Source organism: Montipora capricornis, chromosome 6 (assembly GCF_036669925.1).
Source record: "Montipora capricornis isolate CH-2021 chromosome 6, ASM3666992v2, whole genome shotgun sequence".
NCBI lineage: Eukaryota > Metazoa > Cnidaria > Anthozoa > Scleractinia > Acroporidae > Montipora > Montipora capricornis.
This window is the reverse complement of record NC_090888.1, coordinates 70611548-70629896: the sequence shown is the minus strand read 5'-3', so window position 1 is coordinate 70629896 and position 18349 is coordinate 70611548. Positions and strand designations below refer to the sequence as shown.

The window sequence follows — 18349 nt, the reverse complement described above, 5'->3', positions numbered from 1 at the left end:
TTTCTGTAGTTTACAAAGCTCTCAACATTCCGTTAGCCGCTGAATACGTCTGAGATTTTCTGCCAACCAGCTCCACAATAACTCATTGCTTACGCTCGTGTTACCAGTGCCTGCCTTCTCATTGTGCCAAGGACCAAACAACAAACCTTTGGTGATAGAGCCTTTTTCCCTGATTCTTGGCTACATCTCAGGAACAATCTTTCTCAAGAAAAACAGTCTGGGCAGTCCATATATTTCTATTTGTAAATCAAAGTTAATGATCTGCCGTTTTTAAACTAGCTTAGTACAAGCTAATTCCGGCACAGCTTACTAGTGTATTTGATTTATATTTATATGTCCAGGAAATCGTGTGGGCTAAGGTTAGGGTTAGGGTGTATGTATAGGCACGAGTGATGTTTTGAAAGTTCTCAACCAGCCGTAGGCCAGTGCAATTTGAGAACTTTCAAAACATCACTCGTGCCCATCATCAATAATAGAAAGGTTAGGGGGACCAATTTGTGAATTTCACAAGAAGCGTTTTTTTCAGAAACAGAAGAATATAGCTTGAGACATACCGAAACGAAACGTAAAGACAACGCTAGCTCAACTTGGCGGTTTGTGCACGGCATAAGGAGAATATCAGGGAAAGGAACTTATGGTATCCCAGCTCTTACGTCGAGTTTCAGTTTGACAATCTTCAGGTGAAACGTCCAGTAAGCTATTTGAGGGAAAGGCTCTCTCGAAGCCTGGGAATGAGTTTACGGGTCAACGCTGCTCCTATAAACACTCAACTTATACAAAAGACATATGGCAATCATTTAAAAGATATATGTTTTTATGAATTAAATTAAGCTATCAAAGAAACTTAATCGCGTTATTTTATCCTCAAAATTATGAAAGACGATATTAGTTGAAATTGCAGTTTGCGTATGTCTCTCATTTTACCCAGAATCACATCACGACGGTCCGTCGCTCCGCATCGGTCGTGTGAATGTTGTGCCGTTTTTACTTCCTTCATTAATATGCCCTGGAAGCACAGATATTAAGTTCTTCTATCTTCAATCTTGAGTATTTTACAAAATGTAAAAACGTTTTCGAAGCGGCCATATCGCTACCCAGAAACCCATCGTGATGGTCCGCCTGTTGATCAGTTGTGTTTGTGCGGCTGCGCAATTTGCGTGAAAAAAAACCGACCCGTTATCCTGGCTGTGGAAGCGCGAGCGGTGGTGAAAAGATTACAGACAACCGAGGAAAAAACCGTCATATGGTTATAGAAAATAAGTTATCGAGTATTGCTTCGTTCATGCAACATGCGCTAAAAGAACGTGAGTTCCGAATAAAGGTAAACACTGTCCCAGTCCTGCTGATAAGTGATCGATAGCATGAATTGAAATGAACGTAGTGATACTCAGGAAAGGCTGTAACTCTCCCCATTTGCGTTATAACGAAAATTGAAGGAACGAAAAGCAAGAAAGGTAAGTTGATTTATTTGTTTAATGGTGTCTTTTATCAAAACGGATGGTTTTAAAGATCGATGTGTTCCTGAGTATAAAACTCGTGTGCAGCAGTCCGCAGGAGTCTTGATTCCTGTGGACTTTTTGAAAGCCGGCAATGTTTGGTTTATGATTACGTGGCCGGGAGAGACTTCAGAGAAGCACTGTTAGATCCAATTATCGTAATATTCGATTGTTAAGTATGCACGTAAATTATAATACGCGAACTTCACCGGAGGAGCCGACTCGTGGTCTCCGATCCTCGGGCAACAAAATGTTCGTATTTTCGTTCGCTGAGGCCTCAAACGCTTTTCGTTTTTATTGGCCGAGGACTGTTAACACAAAGCTTGGCGTTGTTTTCAGCAGACAGCTGCAGAAGAGCGTGCGATAATCGAAAAACAAGAGATAGTGTTTCCCTTTATTATCGTTCTTCCACTTTACGACATTTGCATAATTCGACGCAATCAAGCTGACGACTATCGCGTTTGCCAGAATTGGACTTCAGCGTTTAATGATTATACACATCTCTTTTCTATCTTTAAGTCTCATCGAAAAAAGCGATAAGATTGCCATATGAACTCAAATGAGTCTGGTTGTACGTTTATTCCTATCTATCGAATAATATCTAATCTCCGCCATCTTGGAGTCTTCTCTTCATCAACGAGGGAGGGGTAGAGTTTCCCATGCCATGCAAGTGTTCACTTGCCAAAACAATTTTAAATCCAAGTGAAACATCGAAGAACCAAGGAAATAGTAAAGTGATAAAAGTTACCATTTTGAATTAAAAGACTTTCTACAGTGAATGATTCGAATGGACCTAACCCTACCCTAGGAGGTACTCTTAGTTGTCGACTTGTCGACTTGTCGATATAGGTGGTTCGCAATTGGCGAATTCTACCAAGGTGAGGAAAAGCTTACCTTTTCAAGCATTTATGCGGCGATTCCGTGAAGAAACATTGCACTAAACGCTTTTTGAAAGTTATGTCGAATTTGTGAACATACGAATCGAGCAAAGTTCCCGCCAAATAGGACGCCATGTTTGTTATTTTCATGCAAGCAAAGCACATGGACGGCGACTTGGTGAAGTGGTGTAGTATTCTGACAACCAGCACTTTCAAATAAGAGCTGTAGAAATCTTTCGCTGGGGTTCCACATTGTGGTAAAACTCTGTCCTCAATCGTATTTCAGTGGAAGTTTTCATCTTCGCAAAAAAACTCAACTGTGCTTCGGCGGCCATATTGGATTTGAGCGTGTGAGTAAACAATGTCGGAAAGGGAAGCTGTGGTGACCTCAGACAAGCAGAATGGAGGGAAATTTAGCGAGGAAATGAAGGTAAGCCGAATAAATGAAGGTAAGCCGAATATGTGCATACTCTAGTTTAATTGCTCCAATTCTTAGTCCTGGGGGGAGCGCGCAAGTTGCGCTTTGATGACAAACATATTTTCTCTCTCTTCTTGTGTAACATATTGCGGACAGTATTGCCGATGTCCGGCGAAATGTTTCGATTTGATTTTAGGTCGGACTAGCGCCAGCAGTGTTGGGTAGTTTATTTTGGCGGTGATGATGTGGGAGAACAAAATCGTTTTCATCCAAGCAAACCGTAACGGACGTTCAATTACATTTACGATTCCTACGTCAACCCCGTGGTATGGATGAGTAGATTCAAACTTGTAGGATTTTTTTGTCTTAACCCTTTAAAAAGACCTTTCCTACCCCTTCATTTTTTTGCGGTACCTCTGCAAAAAGATTCCTACCAGTCGAATTTTAATGCCGCCCTCATTCATACAGATCCAAGAGTTGGATGTCAAAAGTTTGTTAACGTCGTAAATTAATCAAACGGTATATTTCCGACATTTATGACATCACAGCATGAAAAATTGGTTATTTTGTTAAGACAAATTGTCAAAGACCTGCCATCCTCTCCCTTGGCTGAAATTCTTTAGCTTGCCAGATAATTAATTTGGCAACAAGTTAGCTATTAGTAGTAGTTTTCACAACATCTGCCCCAGCCTAAGATAGTGTGAAAGGCAGTCGAGATATTTTTAAATTATTTGCTGAACATGTCGCCCCTGTTTCTGATTTTCTTCTGACAAATCGTCGCTTACCCCTATAATTTTCTGATTTGTGTCTGAACAAAATCAATTTCTGAGCCAGGCAACTTGATTTGCATGAGATCTGCTTCAATGTTTGATTTTTCAATTGCTAACGTGAACAGCACTTTGGTTCTCCATGTGTTTTTACTTTTTGCGACTCCTAACACACCTCGCTCACATAGAACAATACCAATACCACTTGTGCACCTGTTGAAGCAATAGTGATACCACCTTGCGCGCCCGGTTGAGCAAATTGAGATAGATTTCGCTTACAATATCTACTAATCTAGATACATAATTTTACCCTTTATGTGGGGACTTCTAGGTTTCATCCTCAGAGACCAAAACCTTGCAGGAGAAACAACAATTTTTTTTGTAAACAATCACAGTCATGTACAAAAAAATTTTGCTTTATCAAATGAGTCAATAATGGCAAATTAACCACCGTTAAAGAGAATTGTTATTAAGCTGATGTTTTGAGCGATAACCTGGCCCTTTGTGAGAGCAAATTGAAGAATTTATTTATGTCTCAGTAATGTATGTTAAATCGGTTACCATAGCAACGTCTGCAAACACCTTATATTTTGTCTCAACAAACTTAGTAACCCTTGTTCTAAATAGAGGATATTACACGGTGGCGAGAAGATATGAATTTTATGTTCGAGTGGCAAGAACAATATCTCACGAGTGAGATATTGTTCTTTCCACGAGAACATAAAATTCATATCTTCGAGCCAACGTGTAATGTTCTTTTTATTATATGGAGACTAAATATTATTGAATATTTCCGATTTTATTGTGTTTCAAAGTTGTCAAGTTTTACAAATACGGCTGGGCTTTATAAAAAAGGTGGGAATCGTGACGTCATTGAACGATACGACACTCACAAAGGTGACATACGGAAAATACGCCACTTGGGTCCCGGATGAAGTGGCGTATGGAATCTACGAGTGGTTTAGTTCCCAGTAAAACACTCTCCTCCATATCATAATAGAAGTTATTAGCATGCGAAGTTAAAATTCTTTGGAACATCTTGGCTAATTTCTACCCTGTTAGCAGAGGTTTTTTATCTTGCGTCTATAATTTTGCTTGTCTTTACCGTTCATGTTTTTTTCCCTCTAGAAAACACGAATGGTAAAGAAAGTCATAAAGAAGACAACCAAATGGACACAGCAAGAAATTCATGTACATTCTGTAAAAAACCTCTGCCTAGGCTGATTTTGCATGATTGGTCGCTTCAAATTTGCTTATTAACGTAGTAAAGGGTTTTATCCCAGCCTGCTAATCACATTCGAGCAATTATAAAAAAGGGGGTAGCCAAGTTTTTTTAAAAATATATTTACAAGCATCTTAAGGCAAAATAATTATGGCTTTCCTGTTGCTATGGTGACCAATTACATCATAAGAATGAGTGCATCTTGTTGGCTATACTAATATTATTTATGGAGCGGGGATGGTACAGTGGTGAGAGCACTCACCTCACACCAATGTGGCCTGGGTTCAATTCTCAGCCTTGGCATTGTATGTGGATTGAGTTTGTTGGTTCTCAACCCTGCTCCGAGAGGTTTTTTCCCCGGGTACTCCTCTTTTCCCCTCTCTTCAAAAACCATCATCTGATTTGATACGAGCTGATTTGATTTGATTTCTCTATGGTGTCTTCAATAATATTACTGTCCCTGGGCTAAATACACTTGACACTTAAATAAACTTGATTATTGTATTATTGTTATTGTTGTTATTATTATTATTATTATTATTATTATTGTACTCACTTTAAACCAATCTCTGACTCAAAGGTGTTCCTTGGTTGCCCATTAGGAAATCTCCTATGTACGATTAAATGAACTTGTACTAGTCATTACACAAAAAACATCCGCTTTTACCTTCTTGGTTCTGTATGAATTTTATCTTTGATTTGCCTTTCTCTTTCTTCTCATTTCTGTGCTGGAGACTGAACTCCAATCAAAAAACGCCACATTTAACTCTGTGAAAGAGAACTTGTTTTCTGTACTGCTAATTAAAGTTGACATTTAGACCCTAAAGAATGTGAGGACAAAACACTTCAACCTTTATTATACACGCACATTTCACATGGTGAACAATCTTGACTGTTGTCTGCCTGCGGTTTTTCGCAGAAATCTGGGTTCAAGTTTTGGTATATTTTCAAAATAGTGACTTTGATCTCCATGCTCCATCGCATACCTTTTTTGCATTTTCCTGTATGCCATGTGGCTGCTTATTATTATTGATTACCGGTAATTCATTTTCTACTTTTGACTGGGTTGTCTGTTGTGTTTTTTTTGGGCTGCTAGACGTTTTATTTTACCAAAAACTGGTTGCCCTGTAAACTTTCTGGTCATCTCAGACGACCGGACAACCGCTAATTTCCAGCACTGCAGCGGTTTTTTTATTATTTCAGGTGACCCGTTTTGAATCATAAGTTGACGTGAGCAGCTTCAGTATTGCGTGTGTGGCTTATGCATGCGCTCTCGGCTGAAAACCCTTTCCAGCCTCCTCAACCGTTTGACTCCCAAGCCAGCCTGAACCAGCCATACTTAGTAGTGTACTCTGTCTAACGCTAGACCATTTTACTTGTCAGTGAGGAACCCCTGGAAGTCAATGGGTTAAATAACAAAATAATAATTATTTTTAGAGCTGGTTTGAGCCACCTTATTAGAACCCTTAGCTTGCAAGAAGTAAACAAAAATAATAATTATTTAGTGAAATTTTGAAAATTATTAAAATACTGTATTTCACTGTGCATTCTAGGACTACGCAAAAAGTACCATGAATGAATTATTGGGAATGTTTGGTTATGAAGAGGAAATCACTCGTGAGGCTGTAGAAGAACTACAAATCAGATTATTGCCAGAGGATGATGAAAATCTTCAGCAGATGACTGCTAAACCTTTGGAAATAGAGAAAGATGCTGTTGCTGTTGATGTAAATGCTGGGCAAAATCCAGTTGTGGTGCAAATTCCTGGTTGGTAAAGTTAAATATGTTTGACTTGCTTGCACAGTGTAAGTAAGTTCTTTATTAATTTTTGCTTGAAAGATGACAATAATGTATGACATCTTGCCAAACTAAGAGCTTGCACAAAGTAACAAAGGAAAATTTTTATCACTTCACCCAACCTTCAGGCATTTTCCTTGCAATAATGTCTTAGTACTAATGACAACATTCAATGCAAAGTGTATCTTGTATTCCTTAAAAACTGCCACCCACTCAGGGGTTTCAGAAACTTTTGAAATAGCCGTCTGTGCTGTCTAATTGTAGGTGACAGTTTGACAAGTTTATAATAGGATTTTAGTGAAAATCAAGACAAACTACGATGTAGCTGGTAGTGAGAGGAGACTAATGGTATACCACCTGTGCATATGTTTTTAACCCCTATTGAAACCCCTGCCCACTTTATTTTCATTGATAAAAATAAAAATAATTATTGTAATAATTGTTGCAGGCTGTTTTCTCATGATTTATTAGTCTGTTATTGTTTCTTTAGGTTTGGAAAATGAAAGCAGTGCAGCAGTCATACCATTGCCAGAATTTGATAATGCAGTAAGTTTATTGCTTCATTTGGAAGACTTTTGGCGTAAATTTGAACAACAGGCCCCGTTCCCCCATTGAAACTTTCTAGTAGACTAGTAAAAAATCTCAGGAACTTATATTAGAGACTATGAAAATGGGTAAAAATAATAAGTTGAGTACTGGTAACTCGAAGGCGGTTCTGCATACATGTACAGGGTTTGGATCTGGATTGGAAACATTACGGGGCATATCATAGACAAACTCCTCCTTCTTTTAACTACACTATCAATGTCGCTTAATTGTTTTCAGTAATAGTTGTAGCCGACGACAGCTCAGCGACATTTTATTTTACTGATGGTTGATTGTTGTTTTCATGTTGGCAAACATTTTTCCATGTAGTTAAATGCAATTTAAGTTAGTTAACAATGAGTAACAAGCATTTGCAACAACTTGGGTTAGTTATCTTATGTTTTGGTTGGCAAATTTTGTGTTTGAGTTGGATTGTGTTAGCACTGGATCTTATTAGCGTTATGTTAGTGTTAATTAGCATGGCGTTGGATTGTGTTAGCATTGTGTTAAACATGGTTTTGTAGCATTGAATTGGCATTGTTTTTATTGTCATGTTTGTTGAACAACAAGAATATTATTTAACTCATTCATTCCTCGGGCACCCTAGAATGCTCCCACTTTACGAGTAAAATCGTCTGCCATAAGACAGAGTTAAGTCTCACTCACAAGCTTCAATGGGTTAAGTGTCAAAATTATCCTGTACAACTCAGTACTTTCTCTTTTTTCTCAGGTTTCTCGTGTTCCAGTTGAAGTACCGTCCTTGCCACAGGATTCTGTAAACACCTCCAGTAAAACCATCAAGCCAGACCCTGCTCTGGTAAGAATTTTTTGTGACTCATTTGGATCAATATCTGTTTCAACCTGAAATGTCTTGGCTTTGCCAATTGGGAATACACTGTAAAAGTAATTGTTAATTAATAAGGTGGGAATTCAGTTGTTCTAAACCAGCTGAGTTATTAATTAATCAGAAACACATACCTGTATTTTTGTACCCGTGTTAAGGCTCCTTTTTGAGTGTGTTGTGCATTATTACCAGCTAAGTTTAGTGGCTACGCACCCACCTAGCTAGGCAGCTTTGTGGGTATCTTCCAAAGAGTGCATGTACAAGTTTGAGTTGTATTTTATTTCTTTGAGGTATTGTTTGAGAAGCAAGCAATCTTGCATTTATGCGTGGATTATTTGATTCAGGTTAAAACTCAATTAAGGACGGTGCCTACTATTGTTAGTGTGCATACGTTCTGCGCATCTCAAGATATTCAGATTTCTTATCAGTGGTGCTTATTAATATGGGATATTTTTCTGCGGTTCAAAACTATGCGGAGATAACAGAACTTAGCCAGTTCTCTTGGTATCCAAAAAGAAAATTGGGGGTAGCCATGCATTTTTCAGAGATAACTAAGCTTCCACTTGGAAAAGAACGCTATACATGTACATTGCTTTGTATGTTAAAGCTTTTTACAAAATTGTTGATTAATTATCTCCCCCAATTTTCTTTGTGGATTTCAATAACACGTGTTATGATCTGCTTTTCTTGCATATTCAGTATTTAAACCGGGCAAAAATACCTTTGAATTAATTAGTAGGCAACGTCCTTAATCATTCCTAATAACTGTCCTGCAAACCATATATGGTAAATGGGTAAGCTACACTGTTGATAACATGGACAGAGGAATAAGTAGTATGTTCATTTTGATTAAAAGTAAAAGAATTTGTTTGTAACTAGATGTCATGCAGTACTCGAAATTAGCAGTCGTTCTGGTTGGTCCAGACAACCAGAAAGTTTTCCAGGCGACTAGTTTTAGGTAAAATGGAAAGGTTGGTTGCCCAAAGAAAAAACAACAGACAACCCAACCATTAGAAAATGAATTGCATTATGCAGCACCCAACTCACTAGTCGGTTTTCTATGGTCATGTCTGATAGTAGTGTGAAGATAACTATAATAATAATTAGTTTGCCACTGTTGAGCATTTTCCTGTGTTTGGCTTTTACAAAAAATTTTCAGTTGGGAAAATTCAAGAGACAATGTCACAAACATGTAGCTGATGATGGAGATCAGAGACTCCACTTTGAAAAATGCTAAAACTTAAACCCAGACTTCCACAAAAAAAACCACAGGTGCACACTTTTTCTATGGAATACTCAAGCTCCAATGCAATGTGATTGCATCTAAACGTGGCATGCACTTAATTGTAGGGAGTTTCATCCTAATGGGGTTGGACAATCTGTGAGCTAGTGAACCATGCAAGCCATGCGAGTCTTGCATTTTAAGTCTAAGCACCCATTTCAAATGGGCTGATAAAGAGTATTTAAGTCTAAGCATCCATTTTAAAATGGTTAGCTTTCAGTAACTGCATGACTTGCATGGCTCGCCACTGGTAGCCATGGCTCGCCGGCTCGCACATTGTCCTCACCGGGCAACCAAATTTACATGTCCAGTTCCTGGCTTTTGAAACATGGACAATCTGGAATTTTTTTAAAATTTTGAGCACTGTGTCATGCATGTTGTTTGAAAATTAATTAATTTTAAGTATAAAGTAATTTGTTGCATGTTAACAAGTACCTGCAATGTTCTCAACACTATAAAAAATTAATAGTAATTAATCTATTCAGAGAATGTTTGCAGCCTGTTTCTTTCACAGATAATAGATTGCACATGGGTCTTTGTTTTATCAATAATGAAACAAACCTTATCCTTTGCTAATGCTAACCAAATGGGTAAACATTATATGCAATGTACTCAATAAGTAATAATAACATGTATATCGTTTTGCAAAGGTTGGGATAACTTAAGTCAAAGAGTTGTAACAGTGTCATAACTGCAACAAGTTGCAAAAATAGTGGAGAGACTTCACCTTCTTGGGGCGTTATTAATTTACCCATTATCTCTCACACTGCAGCCCCCCTCCCCCCCTTATCAGTGTTGCTAGCAAGACCAAAAATTTGTTGCAAACTTAAACAGTCAACATTTACAGGGGGAGAGGGGAAGTGAAGTGGGAAAGGTTTAAATTCCAGATATGGCAGGTATTGGAAGCTAGAAAAGGTGTTTTTTAATGAAATTGTCTCAACAATTTTGCAACTTGTTGTGGCATACATGTACATATAATTATTATAGAAATAACCTTTGTCCTGCAAAGGCCTGTCCAAACAGTAATAACTGTTTTGTGATAGAAAGTGTTACGACGTTGTTGGGTGGTAAAACATTTTTCCCTTTAACCATTTTGTTTTGTGTTGTTTAATTAAGTTTTAACTTGTTTTAACATGACATTTGTGTTTTATTGCATTATCAACAAAACATCATAAAACACATACAACTGAGCTGTAATATTTCCTATTTCAGTAGTACACTGTACATTAATTTTATTGTTGCTAAATAATTCTTAGTGTTTTTTTCTTTTCTGCTACTAATTTACATGGCACATTTTAAAGCTGTCTATCTGTTAATTGCCTGTGGGTAATTGTGTGAGAGCAGAGGTTTCAAAACACCACCAGTCTCTTTTTGTTCTTTAAATATAAAATGAACCTTGGCATTTGCAGTTTACTGTTACTAATTAGTTTTTTTATATGCATGTATGTGAAAAAGTGCAAACCTAATTCAAGAGTGTTTGCTAATAAAGCTGTGTAGCTTACTTCATGTTGCATTTAATTTGTCATACGTGGTTTGTTTTGGGAGATGATTGTTGTTGGTCTTAGCTGTGTCTGATTTTTCTTATAAGCAGTTCAAACAGTAATTACAGTATTTCTTTTTTTTGTGACACTTGTTGTATACGTTCACTGATGGCTTTGGGAACCCAGAAAACATTAGAGGGCCTCCACTGTTCATTGGGGACAAACCGCTGATCAATCTAAGTTGTTTGTTCAACGAGATAAGATTAATTTTTTCATTGTTCATCCCTGGGTTGTTTGTCTGCAGTTTGTCTATGTCAGCCACAGCTAACTCCTATGACTGATCATGAAACCTCTGTTCTCCTCTCCCTAGGCTCCTCATTTCCTTGCTGAGCCACCCAACATCAAAGGTGTATATTGTGTGGTGGCTAATCTGCCTGTTGTTAACAGTGGCAACAAGACAAACATGACATTTAAGTTCTGGAATTGCATCATGTGTTCTGACTACTTTGTCCAAAAACCAGAAGTTGTCTTTCGTGTGGAGCACCCTCATCTGTTTGGAAGTCATCCTGCATGGCTTTTTCAGGCCGCTGTTTGCCAGAAATGCCACCAGAGTCTAACCACCTCCAAACAGGGCACACCTTCGAATGCCACTCCCAAAGAAATGTCGTCACAGGTAGTAGATTCTGTTAATGGCGGGCATCAGCAAACACGGACATCCTCTCCTGCACAAGTTATGAACACAAGAGATGTGCCTTATGCCTCTGATAATACCACAGCGACTGTCTCCTCAAGTGTACCTAGCAATCATGTTTTTAGCAAGTCTGCCAGGGATTTAGTTTCACAGTCAGTGACAAAAATTGAAAGCCAAGAGTTCAACAATGCGGCAAAAGTTTTGTTTGATTGCTATGTTTGCTCAAAGCCAGTTTACAATGACTCTCAACAAGGGAAACTGAGGAGAAGCAAATTTCCATTATTATTTAGTAATTTACCCAAGAGTGTTGGTATCCAAAAGGTCTGCTTCTTATGTTGGGAAAGACTGACTCGGCAACGTGACATATTTGTGCGTGCGGCTATTTCTGAAGACAACAGAGACTATCTTGCTCACATCAAGATATGGACTGGTCAAGATTTCAGTCGTAAGATGGTTTCACCTCCTGTTAAGAATATTGAATGTTCCGTTTGTTTTGTGTGTGAAAAATACATCGCAGACAACAGTGAGCAAGATCCCAGAACACTCAACAGAATTATGTTTAGGTCACTCTTCTCATCTCTGCCAGATCGCATTATGAAATTAGTGACCTGCGAACCATGTTACAGAAAACTTCTGAAAGTCAAGAGTAGATTTGACAAGGATAACACAGTAGAAGAGGAAAGAGATTACTGGGTGTTCATAAATTGTTGGAGGGACCAAAAAGGTCTCGAAAATCATGTCTATAGCAGTTATTTTCCATGAAATAAATGGCAAAGTTTTAGTTAGGCCAAAAAATAGTTAAATGTACCTCTGTCAGACTGAAATAATTCAACTAATGGTTTTTATAAATTATTATTTATAAGTAATTATTATACTGTAGATCTTTCAATATGACATGGAAACTCTGAAGTTTAAAATCCATGTAACAAAATAATTCTGTCATTGCTTTGTCCAAAAGTCACAAAGTTTCGTTTTACCCTAGGTATTGTAAATATAATTTATGTTTAGGTCTTTTTCTTGCTACCTTTTAAAAAAAAAAAAATAATGTTTTTATTCTTTCTATCGATGTTATATTTGTATTTAATCAATTTTGATAAATATTTATTTGAAATGATTGGAGATGTTCCAGTGGGACCTGAACCTGAGCCTCTGGGATTCACATCTCACTGGAAGTGATTAAAAAAGTACTGGACAGAAAAGGGGCAAGGGGGTTGAAGGATAATCAAACACTGAGGATGCTCTTGCATTAAGTTTGAGTGATATAAGCCTTGCCCTCACTTACTTGAAAACGTGTGAAAGATTGTTATGGTGGTGAAATACTGTAATACTTACATTTATTATATAAACACCAATGAAATATCAAGTGAGCTTTCGCGCAAAACATGCTATGTTCACACATGAAAAGCTCACTGTTGCTATGGTTACATATGAAAATTGCACCTTGATTTAGTATTTCATTGGTGTTTATATAATAAATAGTTATTATTACATGACTGCTTGGAGACATGAAATTTCTCTTCTTGTTTTGAAAAATATTTCACTCATTCACTGCACTCACTCGTGAAATATTTTTCAACACTCAGAGAAATTTTGTATCTCCACGCGGCCATGTAATATCCTCTATGTATTCCAGTTCACTGAAAAGACCCTCAATATTGTGGAGGCTTGTGACATGTTTCAGGGTTGGTATTTCAGTGATTACAAATTGGATATTTACCGGTAATCCTAAAGTAGTTTGCTTAATTAATGAGCTAAGCCACTAAGGTATGAAGCTACAGTGTACTAGACAAAAATACCCTAAATGATATTTTGTCTTTAATTGGCTAAAAAAACTGCGAAAACAAACTCTGTAACCCCCATTTTTTTATTGCTGGAAGGTGGTTAGTGGGCTAGTTATAAAGAAAGCTCCCTGCAAAGTCCAAAGAAAATTCAAGGCTGCCCTAAATTTTCCTATGACAAGATTGCCATGATTCCACCCCATAAGTTTGTTTTTATATTTTTGCATAGAGTTTTAAGTTATAAACACCACTTTCCAGCTAGAAAATTTTCAAGTTTATTTATCAGGTAGGAGCATTTAAAGACAAAATATGGGGTGTTTTTGGATGTCTTCCCTGTTGCTATGGTAATCTACTACATCCAGTATTGAGCACATAAATCTTGTTATTTCATGTGTTAACATTATAGCTGCTTGGTAATACACTGTGTGCAAAAGTTACTGTTTCTTAAAATGTTATTTGTGTGACCCACCTTAAGGGCCCACTGACGTATTTTTTGGGGTGCGTTGCTAAGGATGTAATGGTTAAGTAATTTGAGAGAATTTGGCATTATTTTGGTCAGTTTCCAATTTTGTAACCCAATGACCCTAAATATGATGTCGTCATACCACGTCCATGGTCATGTGACCAATAAAAGAAAACTCTAAATTTGTCTCCGTGCCACGCAATTTGGGTATTTAATCGATGGTTTGATAATTTGTATTCGTTTTTGCATCCAGCCAAGCATGGTTTTCTTTTTATTTTGAAAAGTGTTCTTTTTAAAGACGTAAACGATACTGAAATACCCATAACTTTTTCAAAAGAGATGATTTTAAAAAATCAATGCTTAGCTATATTCTGTATTTGGGGGTGAAACATGCCATGTAAAAAAAAATTTAATTCAATTCAAAACCGCCGGAAATTTAGCTTTTTTCTCAAACCAGAAGTCAGTTCGTTTACGCATGCGCAGTTGATCTGAAAACGAGCGCGAGGAAGGGCGAGAAAAAAGCTTCGATGGAAACAACAGTTTGAGCGGTGACTTTTGCTTGAGTGGGTTTTCTTGTCAGCTCATGATATGATGACGTCAGTTACCGGAAGTAACATCTCACTTCCTTAGCAACGCGCGAAAAATCCGTCTGTGGGCCCTTAAATGGTGCAGATGAACTAGGAGATAAACATGAATAAGGGGAACATACTCAGTGACACCTTTGATAAATGGCTCATTTAGCGGTCTTTATTATTCACGTTTATTTGGCCAAAGTGCCAACCTCCTTATAAAATCAAAGTTCCACTGCCGTTACGCATGGATATAAAGGTTTCCGCGATTTTTTGAAACTGGCAGGCTGAAGTTTCCTATGCACTAGTCAAGGTAATATAACAGGTGGATAAAGTAAAAAAAAAGTGAATTAGTAAGCATATTTAACGTCGATAACTGGTAACAGTAATGCAACTAACAAACCTGAGGTCGACGGTGCGCTCATTTTACTCCTCCCTCTGCATAAGTGCTCCGTTTTACGGGTATTTAAAGCTACTTAGCTACACGGAAAGGAAAGAAGTCGAAACAAGGATGTGAAATCCGGGAATCGAACTCAGGACCTCTTGCACCAAGGCCGCGCACTAACCGACTGTGCCATCCTTGCTCCTCAATATCATTGGATAATGATATAACAGTACAGGGGGTTCTCATATGCGGCTAGATAGATTTTTGAAGAGACAAAAATGTGCTATTTTGAATTTGTTTGATGTGCAGCCTGTTTAAGGGGAAGACGACAGGGAGGACTCCTAACTTTATCGCCTGCTATGGAGGCTATTAGATTTGAAGCTTTTTCAACTTATATGTATAAGAGATCTTTGGTACTGATTGCAATTGTGCAACTCTCCTATCTCGCCTTCTTAATTGCCACTTACACACTGTGCTGTAATGAGCTGGTATTTTTCTATTGTTGTTATCAGGTCTGGTTTTACCACAGGAAATTGTTGGGAATGCCAACAATTCAATTTGTGAGCTTAGGGGATCAACATAGACTTCTGTCTTCTCACAAATTGTTGGTTAAAGTTTACTGTGATCTTAAGTTTTGTTGGGACAGTCCTTTGTGGTGAACACTTCTGATGCTTGTGAAGCACTCAGTTGTAAGGGAAAATGTGGAAAACAGTACATTTTCTTGTCTGTGTGTCCTGTTTCGTTTTGCCAAGTTTTGAAGTCATTGATACAATATGAGTTTCTGATATTTATGGGAATTTACCTTGTTAATTGCATACACATAAATCTCTCTCTAAAATTGTTTCAATATAGAAGGATTTCATTAACTACTTTGAAAACAACTGCGAAGGTTTCATCAGGTTTGAAACCACAAGGTTGTAGGCCGAGAAGTTTTATGGTTTTCAAGTGTTTGGAACCTGATGAAACCCAGCAGCTGGACCTCAGATCAATGGGAAAAAAAAATTATAAGGCTTCGAGAAATCACCCTCAACAGTGGCGGATCCAGGGGAGGGGCCTGCCCCCCCCCCCCCCCCTCCCTTATTTTTGGACCAAAGCCACCAAAACACTATAAAATACCAAAACTGTGAAAGGCCAAAAACAAAATGTTTGAGAGCTGGCCCCCATCTTACCTCCAGGTCTGGATCTGCCACTGCTTACCCTAATCTTTAAGCCAACCTTTGATGAAATTTAGGCAAACATCAAAATTAATGGTTTGCAAATCCGTTTTTTTTTCATTGATTTCGTCCGACTTTTGTACCTGCCAGTTATTGAAATTACATCTCCAAAGGAATTGCCCTTTGTGTTTTGGGGGCTTCGAATAACTCTACTGTCGCATTCAAAGGTAGCAAAAAATAAGGTTGGTTTAAATTAAAGCAGGTATTGTAAAATGTGTGATGAAATAAAGTTGTGTATCTTCATTTTCTGGGCTAGATTTATGAATGTGCAAATTAAGAAGTATTTTACACACAGGTGTAAAATCATTTCCAAACGTGTGGTTTTCAGCTTGTTTTTCATTGCGTTTCTAAATTCATTCACCTGACCAGAATGGGGCCTTGTGGTTACACACACTAGCTAATAAGGATATAAATGATATTGATGAGTTTGGTGCTCAAAAATGTCCTTTAAGTTCACTTGGCAAAGATATATTGGATACCTCCTCTTTTCATTTTGTGAATGATTTGCTTTTAGTTATGTTCACAAAAGTATCTCTTTCTTTCAGGAAAGTGGGCCAAATGAGGTTCCCAGCTCATCAGATGTAATGGTCAATAAAGAAGGTAATGAAATTAAGTTCAGTCACCTGTTGCAGTAAATAGACAGTGGGAAAACAAAGTGAAAGTTAGGGGTAGTGAGATGTTAGTCAGTCTTTAAGGTTGCTTTTGCCAGAGAAATGAAACCTTCATGTGGTAAACACCCCAATCCCATATTATTGTGAGAATGCGTTGTTGTGTGGATAGGAGAGTTCTCTGGAAAGTATCAGTTAGTATGGAATAAAGGGGGAATCAATTTAAGGCATATCTGGCACTCTGTGTACACCTTAGGCCATGGGAAGTGACCAAATGTCCGCATAGACTTTCAGATAGTATTGAACTGTTCATTGAAGTAGTGATGTTAATAATAGTTGGTAACGATGATGGTGATGACGATGAGCGATAATAACAATAATGTATGTACTCTCTTTAATTCTCTCTAGCATACAACTAATTTGGAAGACTGCAATAAATAAATATATAGAGTGTTTTCATGTTCATGGCGGCCAATGGAACGGCGTTCATGTTGGTGTACCCAACTAATCCTCCGGGAATTGAACTCTATTATAATGCAAACATTTTCTTTTGTTTTGGTGGAAAAACAAGATTACTGATCACATGACATGAGTAAAAGCACTATTGATCAAATGTTGGTTTACGTGTATGTCACAGGGAAAAACTGGAGTACTTGTTATATTCAATAATCTATCTGTCTATCTATCTAATATCACTTCTTTTCTGAGTGAAGTAGCCAGTGCTGCTCATTGCCTGTCTGTATTTATTGAAACTACTGCTAGGCTATGGTGGGTAAACATGCTTGCTCTCATTATTGTGCAATTCCTGTGGCGTCCTAGCTAGTGTCAAATTTTCTTTTATCAAACCCATTCAGGTGTGTACATAACCTTCACAGCCTCACCTGGAGAGAATTATCCTTTGCATATGCCCAAGGTGTGCTCCTGGTGCAAAAAATCAGCTCTTTTGAAAGACTTTGCTTCCAATGATGGTAAAAAGGTCATCTCCTGCAAAGGTCTCTGCTCTGCTGTGTGTTTTGAACAAGCTGTAAAAAAATTGAGGGAAAGCCAGAACCCAAGCAAGGATAAAGAGTCTTTACAAAGTCCAAAATTACAAGGGTCAAACAAGACTGGTGAGTGGTTCAAATTTAATGTCAGGTCTTTTTATTAATTTTTGTTCATTTTGTTGTTATCCAAACTAGTCTTATAAGTCTCATTTAAGGTAAAATACCCTTTCAGAATAATAATAATAATAATAATAATAATAATAATAATAATAATAATAATAATAATAATAATAATAATAATAATAATAATAATAATAATAATAATAATAATAATAATAATAATAATAACATCCTACATGTAAGAAAGGCTTTATCTGTCAAATAGACTTCCAACACATCCTAACCCTAGGCCCCAATCCTTGGGGCTGGTTAGTGTGCTCTATCATCGCTTCAGATAAAAGGAAATTAATAATAATAATTATTATTTAAGGATGGTGCCTACTATTGTTAATGTGCGTACATTCTGTGGGTCTCAAGATATTCCGATTTCCTATGGGTGATTCAGGGATATTTTTGTGGAGAAAGCTGAACATAGCAAGGTTTTTAAAGTAACACTAGAAAAAACACCTGAGAGGTAGAAAGTCTTCAGCATATGAAACACGTCTTATATAGTTTATGGAAAAATCACTCAACTTAAAACGACGTCAATTAAAAAAGTTTCTCAAGTTATTGTTTTCAAGATCATACTTTACATCTCTGGGTAAGGGGCTTTGTGTATTTTTAGCTAAGTCTTTTTTTCCTTCCGATAATTTTTTTAAAAAAAGTTTTGATTTAAAACAGATAATTTGTGTACCAAAATTATGCGATAATTGTTATCCTAATTGCTCA

The 18349-nt window shown here is 37.4% G+C and overlaps 1 protein-coding gene across 2 annotated transcripts in view; it reads left to right on the top strand.

Moving 5' to 3' along the window:
- The first annotated feature begins 1148 nt into the window (after nucleotides 1-1148).
- The window catches only part of LOC138053483 (polycomb protein SCMH1-like), a 26000-nt gene continuing 8799 nt past the window's right edge, over nucleotides 1149-18349 (top strand). The window contains exons 1-7 of one of the 2 annotated variants that reach the window (XM_068900113.1): nucleotides 1149-1454; nucleotides 2661-2804; nucleotides 6335-6548; nucleotides 7069-7124; nucleotides 7894-7980; nucleotides 16416-16470; nucleotides 17333-17587. In XM_068900113.1, the coding sequence (XP_068756214.1) occupies nucleotides 2736-2804; nucleotides 6335-6548; nucleotides 7069-7124; nucleotides 7894-7980; nucleotides 16416-16470; nucleotides 17333-17587 (736 nt within the window). In that variant the 5' untranslated portion in view covers nucleotides 1149-1454; nucleotides 2661-2735. Of the gene's footprint in view, nucleotides 1455-2305; nucleotides 2805-6334; nucleotides 6549-7068; nucleotides 7125-7893; nucleotides 7981-16415; nucleotides 16471-17332; nucleotides 17588-18349 lie in introns of those variants that run through there. The other variant, XM_068900112.1, reaches the window with a different exon arrangement.